The sequence below is a fragment of the Sinocyclocheilus anshuiensis genome, unplaced genomic scaffold (genome assembly GCF_001515605.1).
Source record: "Sinocyclocheilus anshuiensis isolate Anshui unplaced genomic scaffold, SAMN03320099.WGS_v1.1 scaffold481, whole genome shotgun sequence".
NCBI classification, from domain to species: Eukaryota; Metazoa; Chordata; class Actinopteri; order Cypriniformes; family Cyprinidae; genus Sinocyclocheilus; species Sinocyclocheilus anshuiensis.
This window is the reverse complement of record NW_015539907.1, coordinates 1,550,865-1,566,968: the sequence shown is the minus strand read 5'-3', so window position 1 is coordinate 1,566,968 and position 16,104 is coordinate 1,550,865. Positions and strand designations below refer to the sequence as shown.

Genomic DNA, 16,104 nt, shown 5'->3' with positions numbered 1-16,104 from the left:
CCAAGAGTTTATCATTGTCATTTTTTTTTTTTAAGCAAATTATCTGTTTTATGAGTAGCATTACTGTAGCTCCCAGATATTTATTGTTAAATAGAAAGCATGACAAGAAGAATAGAGCTCACACAGCATCAGGGGAACAGAGCCACTCTGCGCTTTGAAAGAACACTCACTTCAGATGCACGGATTCCCTTTATTCATGATTTATTTATTTGTTTATTTTCAACTGTACTAGTTTATTGCAATCTGGTTAATTCACATTTAAAAAGCAGACATCATCCAGTTGCACTGAAATCAATGATATTCATTTTTACAACATCCATAAGGCCCATGTACTGGAAAATCCAATCAAAACCATTATGTTTTTTATTTTTTCTTTATGTTTTTTGTCTTTTTACTGTAATTAGAAAAAAGAAAATATATAACAATAATAATAGAAAGGAAAAATATTACGACTGGCAAGCAATCACAGCACAGCACAAGTACCTATTTACTGCAAGAAATAAATGGTACAAATCAATCAACAAATAAAAAAGGGCTGAGAATATATGCATTGAAAAGAACAAAATTGGCACGTATGAAGTTTGATACATGAAGCAACAGAGGACAAGATATGTATTTCTAGAGATTAAAATCAGGCAGAGGGTGTCTTTTCCTTCCGGTTTTTTTCCCCCTATCTTTTGTCCCCAAAATAATCAAGGAAAAACAAAAAGAAAACGGGAAGAAAATAAGGAACACATAACCAGGAAGAAGGGACGATAAAAAATACTGCACGTAGAATACCTTTTTCTCTCCATCTCCTTTTTTTCCTCTCCTTTTCTTTTTTAATAGCATATCCCATTAATATTCATTCCCCACCGTTCGTAATAGCTGCGCCTGGTGGCGGAATCGTTAGAGTTTTACATGTGAGTAGCAAATGACACTTTGATTGGCTGTGATGTTGAAATGTTCCTCCCCCACCGGGCCTGGGTCGGGGTTCTAGGCTGAACCGGGAGTCCTGCGGGGCCCGGTCTCACTGTGCGTGCTGGCTCAGTGTGTGGTTCTGCAGGGGAACAGAAGAGAACACATGAGGAGAGAAATAATAAGCTACGTGCCCACACCTCCACCCGTCTCCTTCGCTCTCTCCCTCTATCCATCTCTCTTTCCATTTACCCACCAGGCCTGTCTGTCCATCTCAAGGCTAGCAGCCCCACTTTGACAGAGGAGTTCGAGCTCTGCAGCCACGAGCGAACACCTTCCTTTCTTCCCATTTTCTTTCTTCTCCACACCCTCCCATTAAATTTTGGGCACATGTGCACTTGCGATCCCATTCATCCACCCACGCGCACACGCGCCACACTTCCGCACCGGGCAGAGAAACATAACATTCGTCCTCCGCTTGATTTAGAGTTCTCTGTTTCTAATGCAAAAACACTCATTTGTTTATTCTGGAGTATTGGATACATGTTTATGAATCTTTTAAATCAGCACAATGCCTTACGAGGCTCTCGTTCTATGGACTCCTGAGAACAGAACATACATTTATAATAAAATATCAAATCTCTCCCTATTGAAGTGTAGAAGAAAAGTAGGAGAGAAAAGAGTTTTGTCAAATTACACTCTTAAAAAAAAACAAAGGTTTCAAAAAAAGGGTGTTTAAAGAACCTTTCAGTGAACAGTTCTTAAAATACATTTTTTTTAGTATAAAGAACATTTTAACAATCCAAAGAACCTTTTTTTTTTTTTTTTTACCAATATAAAGAACCCTCTTGTCCAATGTAAAGTTTCGTGGATGTTAAAGGTTCCTCATAGAACCATAGATTCCAATAACACTTTATTTTTAAGAATGTACACTTTAAAAAACTGGAAATTGTTGAAACAATTTTCACTCAGAAGTTGCTAGTGAATTTTACAATTGATGACAAAGAAATGGCAAGTAACACATTGAATTGAACATGAAATTTTGATGTAGAAAGACTGAAATAGTATTTTCTTGTAAAACGTACTGCAAAACACTTTAATATAAAGGTTACAAAGTGGGGTTCTCTCATCAATGCCGTAGAAGAACCATTTTTGTTTCCCCAAAGAACTTTTCAGTGAACAATTCATAAAAGAACCATTTCTTAGCTTAATATTTTGATGATCTAAAGAATCTTTTGTGCAATTAAACGGTTCCATAGTGGAACCATCAATGCCAGTAAAGAACGTTTATTTTTAAGAGTGAAATCTTTGTTTTATTTACAATTTCAAAAAAATCATCATACATTGTACGCACCACTGTGCACAAAGGAAGCCATAATGGCCTAAAAAATGGCTTACAACCAGGATCACATACACAGATCAATCAGTCGTTGAGTGAGGGGTTAAACAGGAGCAGATATGCACAGGCTAAATGGTTATTGTGTTGCCGCAGTCTCTCGGCAGCCCTGCTTTTCTGCATGCTTTTCCCTGGACCATAAACCCAATTCCCAGAGAAGAGCCGGCAATCATCCCACTTTCCCTCTCAAAGCTCCTTTCCCAAATTAATCTCTCCAAGAGAGATAGGCTGTTTTTATGCCCCGATATAAAAAAAAGAAGAAAAAAAAACGGAAAGGGGGAGACAAATCTAAGGATTAAACATGGTTTTTCGTTGATAAATACTTATTCTTATTCTTCATCCTCTTATCTTAGTGCACATATTTTGCAAATGATTTCTGGTGAAGGGGATGGGCAGTTCCATCCGAGGAAGGCCAAACCACTGGGTCTTAAAACCCCAGACCGAATCAATGGCAGCCTGTCAGGGGATGCGCGTCTCGCATCCTCCTCCTCCTCTTTCCATCCCGGCCTCTCTCTCTCTCTTTTCCCGCCCCTCCTGCATGGAACAGAGAGGAGACGCGCACAAGGAGGGTTCTTGAGCGAGGAGACGCATCTCTCTGGGAGCCACTGACCCCATTATGACAGCAAAGCACTTCTCCTTTTGCATTCTCTTGCCTGCCCTGCCCCCCCCCTTCCAGCAGAGGCCAGCCTTGTCTATGTCTCGCTCTGAGTGCCGCCGGAGAGGAGAACGAGACGGAGGTGCACATCGGACAAAACCCAAACATATTGCAAATCATTTGTCCTCATCATCAAGCACCTGTTTCACATATCGGAATTACAACAAAACGGAACGGGAAAAAGCAACGGCATGGTGAATCATAACTGAAAATAATCCTGGGACTCACATGACAATGAGCAATGAGTCAATACGGCATACCTGCCTGCACTGTCACATGTGCACATGTCAAGAGCAACTAACGACCCAATTTACCCAAACCTGCCTTAGCCGAGTCCCCAAGAATATGCTGCTGCTCAATCAATTATCAGTTATTCCGCACAAAGCCAATCCCCCTCCAAACTCAATCTTCACCTGCTGCAGAGCCAAATGCAACTCAGCCATTGTCATTATATACCTGATACTACGACTCAATGTGAAACCAAATTAACATCTGGGTCGCCTATCTTTTCATTTACGCTGCTGATCATGACAACAAAAACAATAAAAACACTAATAATAGTAATAATAATCTCATGTCATTTAATCTCAATTCATTCAGTACTGGCATTGATCAAGCCTTCGTGACTTGTTTTTAATGTCTTAAATTAAGAATAAATTACTACATGTTGTTAAACAGGCCGTTTCATTTCTGGTTTCTGATTAGTCAATACTGCATTCCAGTTAAAACACACAATAATACAGTGTCAGAGCCCAGGTCTGACTCTAACCATAGTCATGTCCTGAAACCATTCTCACTCGCTCACCCGCCCTTTCCTGTCTTCACTATACTTTCCTATAAAAAAGTGCAAAAAGCCTTGCATATGTACAAATCATCTATGAAATAAATAAAAAAGAATAAAGTAATAAAATCATACAAATATATAATTGTAAATATATATTTATTCAATAATTGTATTAATGATATACTTTTATGATTATTTATTTTATCATTTATAAATATTTCCATAGATAATATACATTTATATTCATTTTTCAACTTAAAATATATACTAAAATATAAACAAAAACATTATATATATATATACACACATACACAATTTGAAATTTTATTTTATTAAAAACTTTTACTTTTGTACCAAAAAACTAAATTATAAAGTTATATAAATTCTTTTTATAAAATAAGATTATAAAATTACATATTGAATAGTACACAACAGTTTATAACCTGCAATATATACACTTACTCTGCGTTTGTGTGTGTATTGTGTCTATTCGAAATGCTGACCAAAGTGAATTTGTTTAAAATACTATTGCATCTTACTCTGTGTGTTTGTGTGTGTGTGTATTGTGTTTTTATTCAAAATCTTTACTAGAGTGAATTTCTTTAAAATACTGTTGCATTCTTGGATTTGCATTCAAATAATGCGTAAATAAGAGCAAGTCTGAATTGGAGTGTCCGCATTTGTGACAGAGAAAGAGGGAGTGTGTGTGTGTGTGTGTGTGTGTGTGTGTATGGTCTCCCCCAGGTTGTCAGGGCTGTGTGGAGCTGTATTGATTTGGAGGTGGAGGGACAGAGAGGCAGTGTTGTCCCCTGGGGTCTAGGGTTACACCAGCACTGCAGTGGCCTGATGGAAACTGTACAGTAGGACTGGAGGGGTGCGGGGAGCCCGACCTAACATACAGTACACAACCTCCTTCATACACACACATAGATCCTTCACTAAAACAAAAGACATGCGCTCAGACTCCCCAGCGCACACATGCCTATGTACATACCTCACATAAACACACACACACACGGCCACTAGCAACAATCAACATCCACCGTCGGCTTATTTCATGATCTCTGGCATATACGAGCCACTGTGGTATCATACATCTGCTCGGTCTAATCACACACACCCTTATAAACGCAACACAGTGTCGCACTTCAGCTGCCCACCGCACACACACACACCCCAACACATCTATTTCCATCGCTCCGATATCTCTCTTGAAAGATGGCAGCTGATGTGTGGGCGATCAAACCAGCAACACTTGTTTAAATTAGTTAATCAGTGTGTTGGAACAAACACCTTTTCAGGCCGGTCGCAGTTTGTTCTCTTCATCCGAGCGCGTCGTCGGGGGCAGCGCTATTGATTAAGCCGCAGGCGATCGATCGCCAGAATGGTGTGTGTCTGAATCTGATAATGACTCGCAATATGACATCAGTGCAATGCAGCTGTAATTGATATATTCTTGAAGGGGGGAAGTTCGAGCCAGAGAGGTGGAGAACACAGAGGAAGGCTGTTTAAACAGTCATGGATGAGCTGCAACTGAACACACCACAAGACGCGCATGGACGCATTTGTCGAATCAGTTGCACGAAAACTTGAAGAGCTCACGGTTCATGCGCCGTTGTTGCAACAGAAATGCGACAACTTCCTCTCAATTTCAAGTGCAGTTTTAGGCGCTCATTGTAGTTTTAATCGTACACCTGATCACTGCAACGCGAGGAGGACACAGCGTAATGTGGGGAACAGCCTCCTTACCTTTCCCTCCCTTGGCTTGGCGATGGAGCAGGGGGAAGCAATGCGGTGGGCAGAACAGCCCCTGTAAGCTCAGTCAATATCTACGCTGTCATTGTTTTCCTAAACTGGTTATAAAAGAGAGGCTAAATCCTGCGGAGCTGTGCACTCCTGGGAAATATGGCCCAGTCACATTACTGATGCAGTGACTGCGAGACTGCTGCACTCACCGAGGGGGAGGAGGAGGAGGGGGGAGAGAGAAGGGGGAAGCGGTGGGGAGATAAAGATAAAGGAAAATCAAATCTACGTTTCCCTACACAGCCTCTTTTCACACACAGAGCATGCACATATAGCCGGACCGAGCGGCTGTCATGTCACTTTCAATCAGGGCTGTTCGTGTGTGCGAGCGTGTGTGTGCCGCAGGGCCCCTGGCTCCCGGCTCCGTGGTGCCCCCTGGGGACGGTGCAGTGTCAGTGAAACTCTAATGTGTTGGCTCGTTCTGCAAGAGCGAACAGAGCGAGAGAGAGAAAAGAGTGTTGCTGGAGAGGGTGGCCGTTCTGGAGAAAGTTTGAGTCCAACAAGTCGCTAAATTTGTCCGTACAATTAAAATTTTTTCCAATCAGACCAAAAAAGGCCTTTCAAAAATGTTGTTTTTATTATCCATATGCAAAAGTGAAAAAAGTGACAAAAGTGCAAAGTGTATTAAAAACAGACCAAAGAGCAGACGTAAACATATTACTACAAAATATTTTAAAATTAAACAAAAATTACATATAAATTGTATAAAACATATATAACTATTTTTTAAAACCTATATATATATATATATATATATATAATTTATTAATTTGTATAAATAAATTTGGAAATTGTTATTTAAATATATTTTATTATTTTATTATTACACTGTATATTTAAATACATTTTTTATAAATAATGGTGGCATTTTATTAATCTTTAAAGTTTAATTTAAATTTTTATTTACATCATTACTATAAAATAAAATATTTGTAAAAATACTATAAAATAAAATAAATATACAAATAAAAATATATATATAAAATACTGAGATAAGTCTTGTCTCAGTGCAAAAAAAAATGCAAAGAATACTAATTTAGTCAATATACCTGTGACCACATATTACTTTATATATATTTATTTTCTCTATCTCTAATAAATAATATATCAATATATTATAATAGAGAGACTGAAGAAGAGGAGAAAGAGCCACTCTGCACTACACACTGTATTACTGTATCTAGATGCTCACTCACACACACACACACAAAATTGAACAGACAGTGTGTGTCTCTGTGCTATCGGGTTTATAAAGTGCTCTCTGCCGAGTCTGTCTGAGGTCTGTATGGCTAAACACAGACAGGGAGAGAAAATACTGAAGCTGATAGAAAAAGAGAAGAGAAGGGAGTTTAGAAAGAAAGAGAGAGGGATCATGAATGAGAAAGACAGAAAGAGAGAGAGAGTAAAGTTGTCAAAAAGAGAGCGTGAATGAGTACGAGAGAAAGAGAGAGAGGTGGGGGCTTTGCTCTTAGGACGCTAGTCTGTCCCTCTCTGCTCCGTTTTTAAAACAAAATGAAAAATCACCTTTGCCGCCTGGTGCACTTTAGAGTAGCTTATTTTTAGACTCGCTTGACAGTCTTCCAATGGCCGGAGACTAGCAGATGGGCTGTCTTAAAGCTTCACATGCTCCCAGCTCTCACCTCCCAGAGACAGGAAACTCACTTGGGAGTGTGCTACAAGTGAAACTCTAATGTGTTGGCTCGTTCTGCAAGAGCGAACAGAGCAAGAGAGAGAAAAGAGTGTTGCTGGAGAGGGTGGCCGTTCTGTCAGTAAACTGTTTTTCGTAACAGGATTCTTTGGAATTACTGACGTCTACGAGTTGACCTCAGAACAGTGCAAAACGGCGGCTCCCCAGCGAAACACATGCAAAGGCACGTACATCCACTGCTATATGATTTGAAACAAAATGATGTAATATATTCATATATTATGAATGGAAAAATTTCTTTATTTTAAACATATTACTACCAAACAGGAATTGTGTGCTCTCAAAAAGAACAATGAGTTATGCTCCCAGCTCTCACCTCCCAGAGACAGGAAACTCACTTGGGAGTGTGCTACAAATAAATGCCCCCCTGCCCTGCCCCTGGATTCCCTCATCCCTCCCCTCTTCCCACCTACTCACACCATTCTCCACCCAGATAGTGCCTGTCCCTGAATTTAGCACCTTCCCTGCAACTACGTCCTGCTGTACTGAAGTGAACTACACCCACGTCACTGTCCAAATGCTCTCCCCTTTCTGGCCTGACCAGGACTGGAGGAGTATGTGTGAATCTGAATGAAATGTAAACATAAATATGCTTATGATAGATGACCTAGAAATTAGCTCCCACTAAGCCAAGGTGTACTATTACGAATAAATACTACATTTAGAAAAAATACTAAAAATAATACATTTTATTATTCTTTTATTTTCTTTACTTGATGAACACAAACCAAAAATAAATAAATAAATAAAAAAGATAAATAAAGAGATATTTACAATATGTAAAACTAATATTATTAAAAAAAAAAAACACACACACAGCAATTAATTTTATTATACAAACCATGTTTGTATTATATGCCACCATATGCAAATAACCGATACAAGATATATGTGCACCTAAGTGTGCACACAATAATAGTGGCATAAACACACCTGTTCACACTTTCAGATGTGGTTCATTTAGATTCATAAACTTTCTTTATGCCTTTAGCAACTTGGAGAGAAAAATCCAGGTGATATCAGTCAAATTCTGTATGGTCGTTTTATTCTCTCTGAAAAGAGCGGAGGGAGTGATTCCACTATGACTGACCTCCTCTGACCTCTGTGCTCCAGGGCGGCCTACTCACATTCATCACACACACACACACACACCCCACCATCACACTGTTTACACTCATACATACTGTATATCCGACATCGGTACGTCTCTGTCAAGCACCAGGTTGCCAAATAAATACTAAATGTACAGGGGATTAATTATACAGCGATGATGTACATAAGCAACTCGATGATGTAATCTTCAGCAACAGAGTAGAGCTGGCTCTAAAAGTCAGCATACTGTGTCGGCTGTCTTTAATATAACATTTGACACAATCTGCAGGCATCAAATAGCGGCACACGACTGGCATACAGACGGACCCTTATACCAGTAAAAAAATATATCATTACAACCATAATTTGTAGTAATATATATACACTACCATTTAAAAGTTTATGGTCAGTAAGTTTACTTTTTCGTTGTTGAAGAAATTAATACTTTTATTCAGCAATGATGCATTAAATTGATCAAAAATTACAGTAATCCTGAAAACAACTGTTGCAGCATTGATGATAATAATAGAGCACCAAATTAGCAGCATAGTAGAATGATTTCTGAAGGATCATGTGACACTGAAGACTGGAGTAATGACTGCTGAAAATTCAGCTTTGTCATCACAGGAACAAATGACATTTCAAAATATATTCAACTAGAAAACAGTTATTTTAAATCGTTATGTTTCACAATATTACTGTTTCTACAGCTTTTTAATCGATTAAATGCAGCATAAGAGACATTAATTTTTTTACGATTTCATTCATGATGAATAAACTGCTGTAAGTAAAATTAGTTGAAAATGGCATTTCATGTTAACAATGGTTAAGACTAAGCTTCCTCAGTTTAATTACGTCTACTATGGTATTTTGATCCATAGTAAATGCTGTCCTTTTGTTGTAAGCAGTCTCTAATATAAAATTTCACACATTCTGCAGGCATCAAACAACAATACGCAGACATAAAGACAGACTACATACAAAAACAACACACGCATGCATGCACAAGCCCTTATGGACATGCACACACAGTTGTGGGTTCGTGAGATCTGTGGAGTGTGGAGGTTCGAATGTTAGATGAGCTCGGTGGCCTCAGTAGAGCCGTGTCATGGGCGATAGCACTGCGCTAGGCTAACACTAGGCTACGCTACGCTAGCTGTGTTCTGCCACTCAGAGATGCACTCAAAGTACACACACTCTCTTTCCATGTCATAGCCTCACTAAAACCCTCCCTGCTTCCCCTCAGGGAGGAGGTTTTGACTCCAAAGCAGCCCTAAACTAAGACAGAGAGAGAAAACGCATTATGTGGGTCAACGTCAACACTTTGTTGTCACAACGATATGTGAGCCTAGCAGGCAGAGTGCGAGTGAGAGCGAGGAGGAAAAGAGAATAGGAGAGTGTGTGAGGTGTGCTGTCAGAGCTGTGTGATTTATAGAGTGTGCTGTCAGACTCCAGCTGCTGAACCAAAGTGTCAGGTTGAGAGAGACCCCTACCAGTGTCTGTGTGTTGAGAGAGAAAAAACTAGACTGAGAGAATGAGAGAGGAGACAACTTTTTAAAGGCCATATTCTACACTTCTGTAGCATTTTTTTGTCCACTTGTAATGTTAGTGAAGCTTTCTTGAAATCAAAACACTAGCAATTTTGTTCTATAGGACACAATCTGTCCTACTCAGGTGTGACATAAAAAATTATTTGTAGGTTGACATCAAACATAAAAATAGGGTCTGATGTGAGACACAAAACAGCCAATCAGAACAGTTCTCTCTGTTTGCTCACACACACACACACACACACACACACACACACACACGTTTTTCCTTGTGGAACGTAAGGCATTTGACATTTAATATTTGATAATATTTAATACTCTAAACTTCCACAATCAGTCTCTCCTCATCCATACATAATGATTAAAAATATAAATTAAAAAGCAGTATATAGCATTTTACAGCGACTTGTCTAGTTAGAATTAAAGGGGTCATATGACGCGATTTCATGTATTCCTTTCTCTTTGGAGTGTTACAAGCTGTTCGTGCATAGATAAGATCCCTAAAGTTGCAAAGACTAAAGTCTCAAACCCAAACACGCATAACACTGCCCAAATGTTCACGCAAAGAAAGAAGGCGTAACTTTTATTCTCGCTGTAGTATTGTTGTTGCCACCGCCGCCATGTCGTGAAGACGCTGTGTGTTTCGTTGTGAAAGCGAAACTACTTTGTTTGGCCTTCCTGGCACAGCTGATCCGTGCTGGTCACTGAGGAAATACATCAACTTCGCGCTGTGGATCGCCTTTCACTGAGGACGAAGCGGAATCCAGCCCGGGGTCGTCACATGTGGTTGCCGCAAGCCCGTCGGCCGCTCCGTCGAATCCGCCGGCCACTCCGTTCTCAAGCCCGCCGGCCGTTCCTCACTCTAGCCCGCCAGCCTCCTCTCACTCAAGCCCGCCGGCCGCTCCTTCGTCAAATCCGCCGGCCGCGCCATTCTCAAGCCCATCTGCCGTTCCTCACTCTAGGCCGCCGGCCTCCGCTCACTCAAGCCCGCCGTGTGTGACGCTATGTGTTTCATTGTGAAAGCGAAACTACTTTGTTTGGCCTTCCAAAAGAGGACACAACTAGAAATCAGTGGTTAAGTTCAGTGGCGCAAAAACGGGGTATGCAGTATATGCAGTGCATAGGGGCGCCACAATAGGGGGGAGCCATTTTGCCAAAATCATTCTGTGAAAATCTTCTTTAACAAAAGGTTATAAATAATCAAAAGCTTAGTTATTAAATATAATTAATGCAACATTTTTATTTAATGGTTTTTAGCATATTAATGAGTTCAAAAATGTATTTATTAAGAACTTAAGACGCGGAACGGCCGTATCTCTTTGCAACCACAACAAACGGGAGACTTTTCAGACTCGCACTTCAGCTTGCCCTCAGCGCGCGAGTCAAACGAGCCTGGAAAAGGTACATGTGCCAAATGAGCTTCAGTAGAACAACAGGGAACTGCGGTCTGATGAGATATTGTAATATGTCAGTACAACAAACTTTACTGTCCTGTCAGCCGTTTTACTGTGCTCGCGGCGCACGCTCTTCAACTGTACGTGGATATGAGGCTCACGCTCACTTCATAAATAAACCACACTAGAAACTGCGAGCATACATCGTCAGTTAAGTCCCAAATGGCAAAATTACCAAAATGGCGATTAAAATTGCAAAAGTGTGCATGCATTTATGTGCATTACATTTAAGAACGTCTCTCAAATGCATGCAGCCTACTGATATATTCTGCAATTTGAGATCATAGGGCGCAAGATGATAGGCTATGTAATTTTTTTTATTTATAGTTTAATGCACAAGTGAGCACAGTGTGTATGACAAAAGAATGTTAATAGAATGTTAAACATTGACTGATAACTTTTTCAGAGTTCATTGATTATATAAAATTCAGTGAAGGTTGACTAGTTATCTGCATGTCTCATCTATGAGTGGGCATATGCAATGATGGAGAATAAGATTTTGGTGGTGTTAAGACCCAGAACCAAGCTTACTGAGCAATAAAGCTATAGTGAGCCCTTTTTTTAAAATACCTGGAGCCTAGGTAATACAAAAATAAAACAAAAATGGTCATCTCATTTACAATTAAGTACAAATTAATTGTATTCAGTTGTGTTTTAGGCACTAAAACAGTCCAGTACTTTATAGTCAAATCCATTTCTATATTGAAATATTAGCTGGTTCAGGTGTGTTTAATTAGGGTTGGAGCTAAACTCTGCAGGACACCGGCCCTCCAGGACCGAGTTTGGACAGCCCTGGTCTAGGGTCTGCCATCAGGAGTTAAAGGGGATGTTATGTGACACATTTTTCTTTTTTTTTTCTAGTTTTTACTTTTCACTTTTTTCCCTGTGGTATTAAAAAAGGGGGAAGGGGCTTCAAACCTGTCACTTTCTTTCACTCCTGATAACCTGGTTATAACCCGGTTATAACTTGTAACCTTCCATGCACAAGCTAGTATTGGGCTTTTGGTCATTGACTTGCAGAAAGTTTTCTGCGTGAGTTAGTGTTAGAGGCTACTACAATACAGGGGGGTGCCAACACTGATCTTGCATACCCCTCGGCAAATGTGAAGTTGCGCCCCTGGTTAAGTTGTATTTACAACACTGTTCCAGAACAGTTCAACCCAAATATTCAGATGTGTGCAGCACATTTTATGGAGGACTGTTTCCTGATCCTGCAGAGTAGCCTACAATGCGTCTGTGCACAAAGGCTGTTTCTATAAAGTGGGGCAGTTCCAACTTTGCAAGGACAGTCTGGCGCTTCTGACTCAGCCTGTAAGTACGTTTTTTTATATTTAAAGAATTTGCCATTGACCATTCAAACGAGAGCTTTGAGCAGTGTAAAGTAGCGCGCATAAACACATTGCATTACACCAAATACACAACATAATGTTCTGTTTAGCAGCGTCATATGACCCCTTTAAACAAACTGTTTGCTACTGTACCTTTAAGACTTTTGACAATACAGACAAAAAGTCTAAGACCACATTGAAAATCTGGGATTTAATTAATCTCATTTAAACGAATTTAAATCTAATATAAACCGTTACAGAACTTTGAAAAATGTAAATAAATGTAAATAAATTAATAAAAGAATAAATTTGCTTTGTTTTGGTCTTAAAGACATAGTTGAAATTTTTTGTCATTATTTATTCACCCACGTTTCACCTACATTTATTCCAAACACAAAGACAAAATTACAGGATTTTGAAAAATGTAAATAAATGAATTTAAATATATGAATAAAGAAATAAAAACAACAAATTCTATCATTATTTAACCTCATGTCATTCCAAACCTGAAAGACGTTCTTCTGTGGAACACAAAATAAGATACTTAAAGAATGTTTTAACTAATTTTATCCATATAATGAAAGTCAACACAACACTATTTAAATTTAATTGAGACATTTTTCAAAATATCTCTTTCGGTGTTCCACAAAAAAATAAAGCCATACAGGTTTGGAACGGCATGAGGGAGTAAATAATGACAGAATATTCATTTCTGGGTGAACTATTCCTTTAAGATAAAGTCTTCTCATCTGTTATGCTATGTTAATGAGCGAGGCTAACAGAGTGAAGTATCCACAGTTCCCAAACCCTCCAGATCACAGCTGCGCTCAGTGTGCATGCGCGCGCGTGTGCGTCGAGTGTAGAGAGTCTCGAGCAGCAAGAGTCATCTCACCGACAGCGCTTAGACTCATACGTCACTGTCACAGCCACGACAGTTCCAGTCCCGAGCTGGCAACCCGCACGCGAGACAACAACACACACCACGCAGCGCGGAGCTGTAGCGCCACAGCACAACCCTGCTCAACTGTCATATCTGACTGGGGCATGTGCCGTACACACCCCCTCCTTCTTCTGTTGTCTTCACATTTTCATTTCAGCTCGCTTTCTCTCATGTTGCGTCTCAACATATCCTTCGCTCTGTCTGTGCATTAAAGGAACAGGCTACCATGAGAGACGGATATGAGAAAGCGCTTTATAGTGATCCCAGTGGACACATCTCTCTTTTTTCTCCCCTCACTCTTCCTTACCCCCTCCCTCTCTCCCTCTCATGCCAGTCCCCAAATTATTTAATTTAACGCAGACACCATATCTCCCTATGTGCCATCCCGCTGAAGTTCTTTCTCCCTCCACGTCCTCCTCCCTTCTTTCCTCCACTTTATAGATTGTTCCAAGCAGGGGTATTTTGTGACAGAATCAGGAGTGTGGGTGGGTTCGCTGGAAAATTTGCAAAAAGGCATTACTTCATTTTATCTCAACATAAACACGCACGTGCATGCTCGCGGCCCGAAACCGGTGTCCCACGTTGTAATAAATGAATGCGAATGTGTTGATTTACTCTGAAGATTAGTGCCGCCCCATGGTGAGTGTTTTTTATTTGAATTCGCCAGGCCGGAGCTTTGTTTGAATCTCCGTCTCAGCAAGGGCAGAGCAACAAAACAAATGCAAACAGGTAAACAACTTAAACATGTCCCCTCCGATTCTAGTTTACTCCAGTGCCTACCGCCTGGAGAATTTCCATCGAAAACCGTGTGGCAATGTAAATCCATAAAACCACGACACACTTCTCACCCGCTCCCGTTTGGTACGCCAGCATATTTAGATAACCGAATACATTAGTGAACGGTTTCATTATCATTAGTTCATTAGCAACTCTTGGCTAAGTTCCCGCTATTCGCCCTATTCTCATATCACGGCTCTAAAGCCATCAGAGACATCCGAGGCCTAGCATGTCAGAAGGCTCAGCGCATGGCTGCAGACTCAGGGATGTCATGGTCTTCGAGAGGGAGCTGTTCTAAACACAGGGCTCATAGTTTAGCTGGAGACACTATACAGCAGTCCCCTGACAACCCCTCAACCAGCCAGCCAATCAGCAGCAGGTAAGGTGGATTTGAAGAGCTGTAGGCATGTGTGTGTGTGTTGGGGTTAGGGCTCTGAAGAGAGCCCCCCAGATCCCCATTCTAATAACGTACACTGCCACTCCAGACGCAAGGGCAGCTGGGACACGCACACACACACACTGGCACTAATAAAATTGAGCATCACAATAGAAACCTATATCAATATCTACAGCACACAAAAGCAGATTCAGAGTACACCAGACAAACTCTCCACGTACATTATAAATCTAATATGACGCATAATGGAACACATTCTATGGATATTTTAGAGCGTCTACACTTGTTAACGACTTGATTTGCTTAATGTGGGCTATATGAGTAAAAATGTGCCTGTATGTTCATATGCTAATATTACATTTAGTTTAAGGCGGATTTTATGTTTTCTGAAGAAAATGTCTGTGGTGATTTTAAACTCACCCGAGTGTTTTGAGCGCATTGCTTTAATTAATAATTAATTTACAAATTATAATAATTGCATTTTTATTTTTGCCTACATTTTAAATGCATTACTCAAAAGTTTGGTGTCTGTAAGATTGTTTAAATGTCTTGGAAATTAGTCTCTTATGCTCAACAAGGTTGCATTTATTTGATCAAAACAGCATTAAAGTAATATTATGAAATATTATTACTATTCAAAATAATTGTTTTCTATTTTAATATATTTTGTAATTTATAATTGTGATGGCAAAGCTGAATTTTCAGCAGGCATTACTATAGCCTTCAGTGTCACATGAGCCTTCAGAAATCTTACTAATATGCTGATTTGGTGCTCAAGAAACATTTTTTTATTATTATCGATGTTGAAAACAGTTGCTTTTTTTGTGGTAATTGTGATACATTGTTTTCAGGATTCTTTGATAAATAGAAAGTTCAATAGGACAGCATTTATTTCAAGTAGAAATCTTTGGTAACAAATTAAAAATGTTTAATTCTGATTAATTTATAATGCATCCTTGTTGAATAAAAGTATAATTTTTGTCAACAAACAAACAAACAAACAAATAAATAAATAAAAAAATCCATCTGACCCCAAATTTTTGAATGGTGGTATATACACAACCTTAAATACTTCAAGTTAAGGATTTAAATTATCTCATAACCCTAAATATAACCAATAATAGTAAAGGTTTCTTGCTTGCAAGGTTTGGAGAAATCTAACAAGAAATCTAATCTACCTCGTCTCCTACAAATACAAATTGTAGTTTGAAATCATACAAGCTCTTCCCCCACCTCTGTGAAAAACGGAAAGTGTGAGAGAAAGTGAGTGCATGTGTACGCCCTGATGAATGCCGCCCCCTTGCATCACTCCACTCAGCGCTG

At 39.5% G+C, this 16,104-nt stretch overlaps 1 protein-coding gene across 2 annotated transcripts in view; it reads right to left on the bottom strand.

Moving 5' to 3' along the window:
• Nucleotides 1-184: 184 nt before the first annotated feature.
• The window catches only part of LOC107686279 (zinc finger protein 423-like), a 40,048-nt gene continuing 24,128 nt past the window's right edge, over nt 185-16,104 (bottom strand). For both annotated transcript variants that reach the window (XM_016483215.1, XM_016483216.1), the window contains one exon: nt 185-1,039. In XM_016483215.1, coding sequence (XP_016338701.1) covers nt 1,010-1,039 — 30 coding nt within the window. In that variant the 3' untranslated portion in view covers nt 185-1,009. The remainder of the gene's footprint in view (nt 1,040-16,104) is intronic.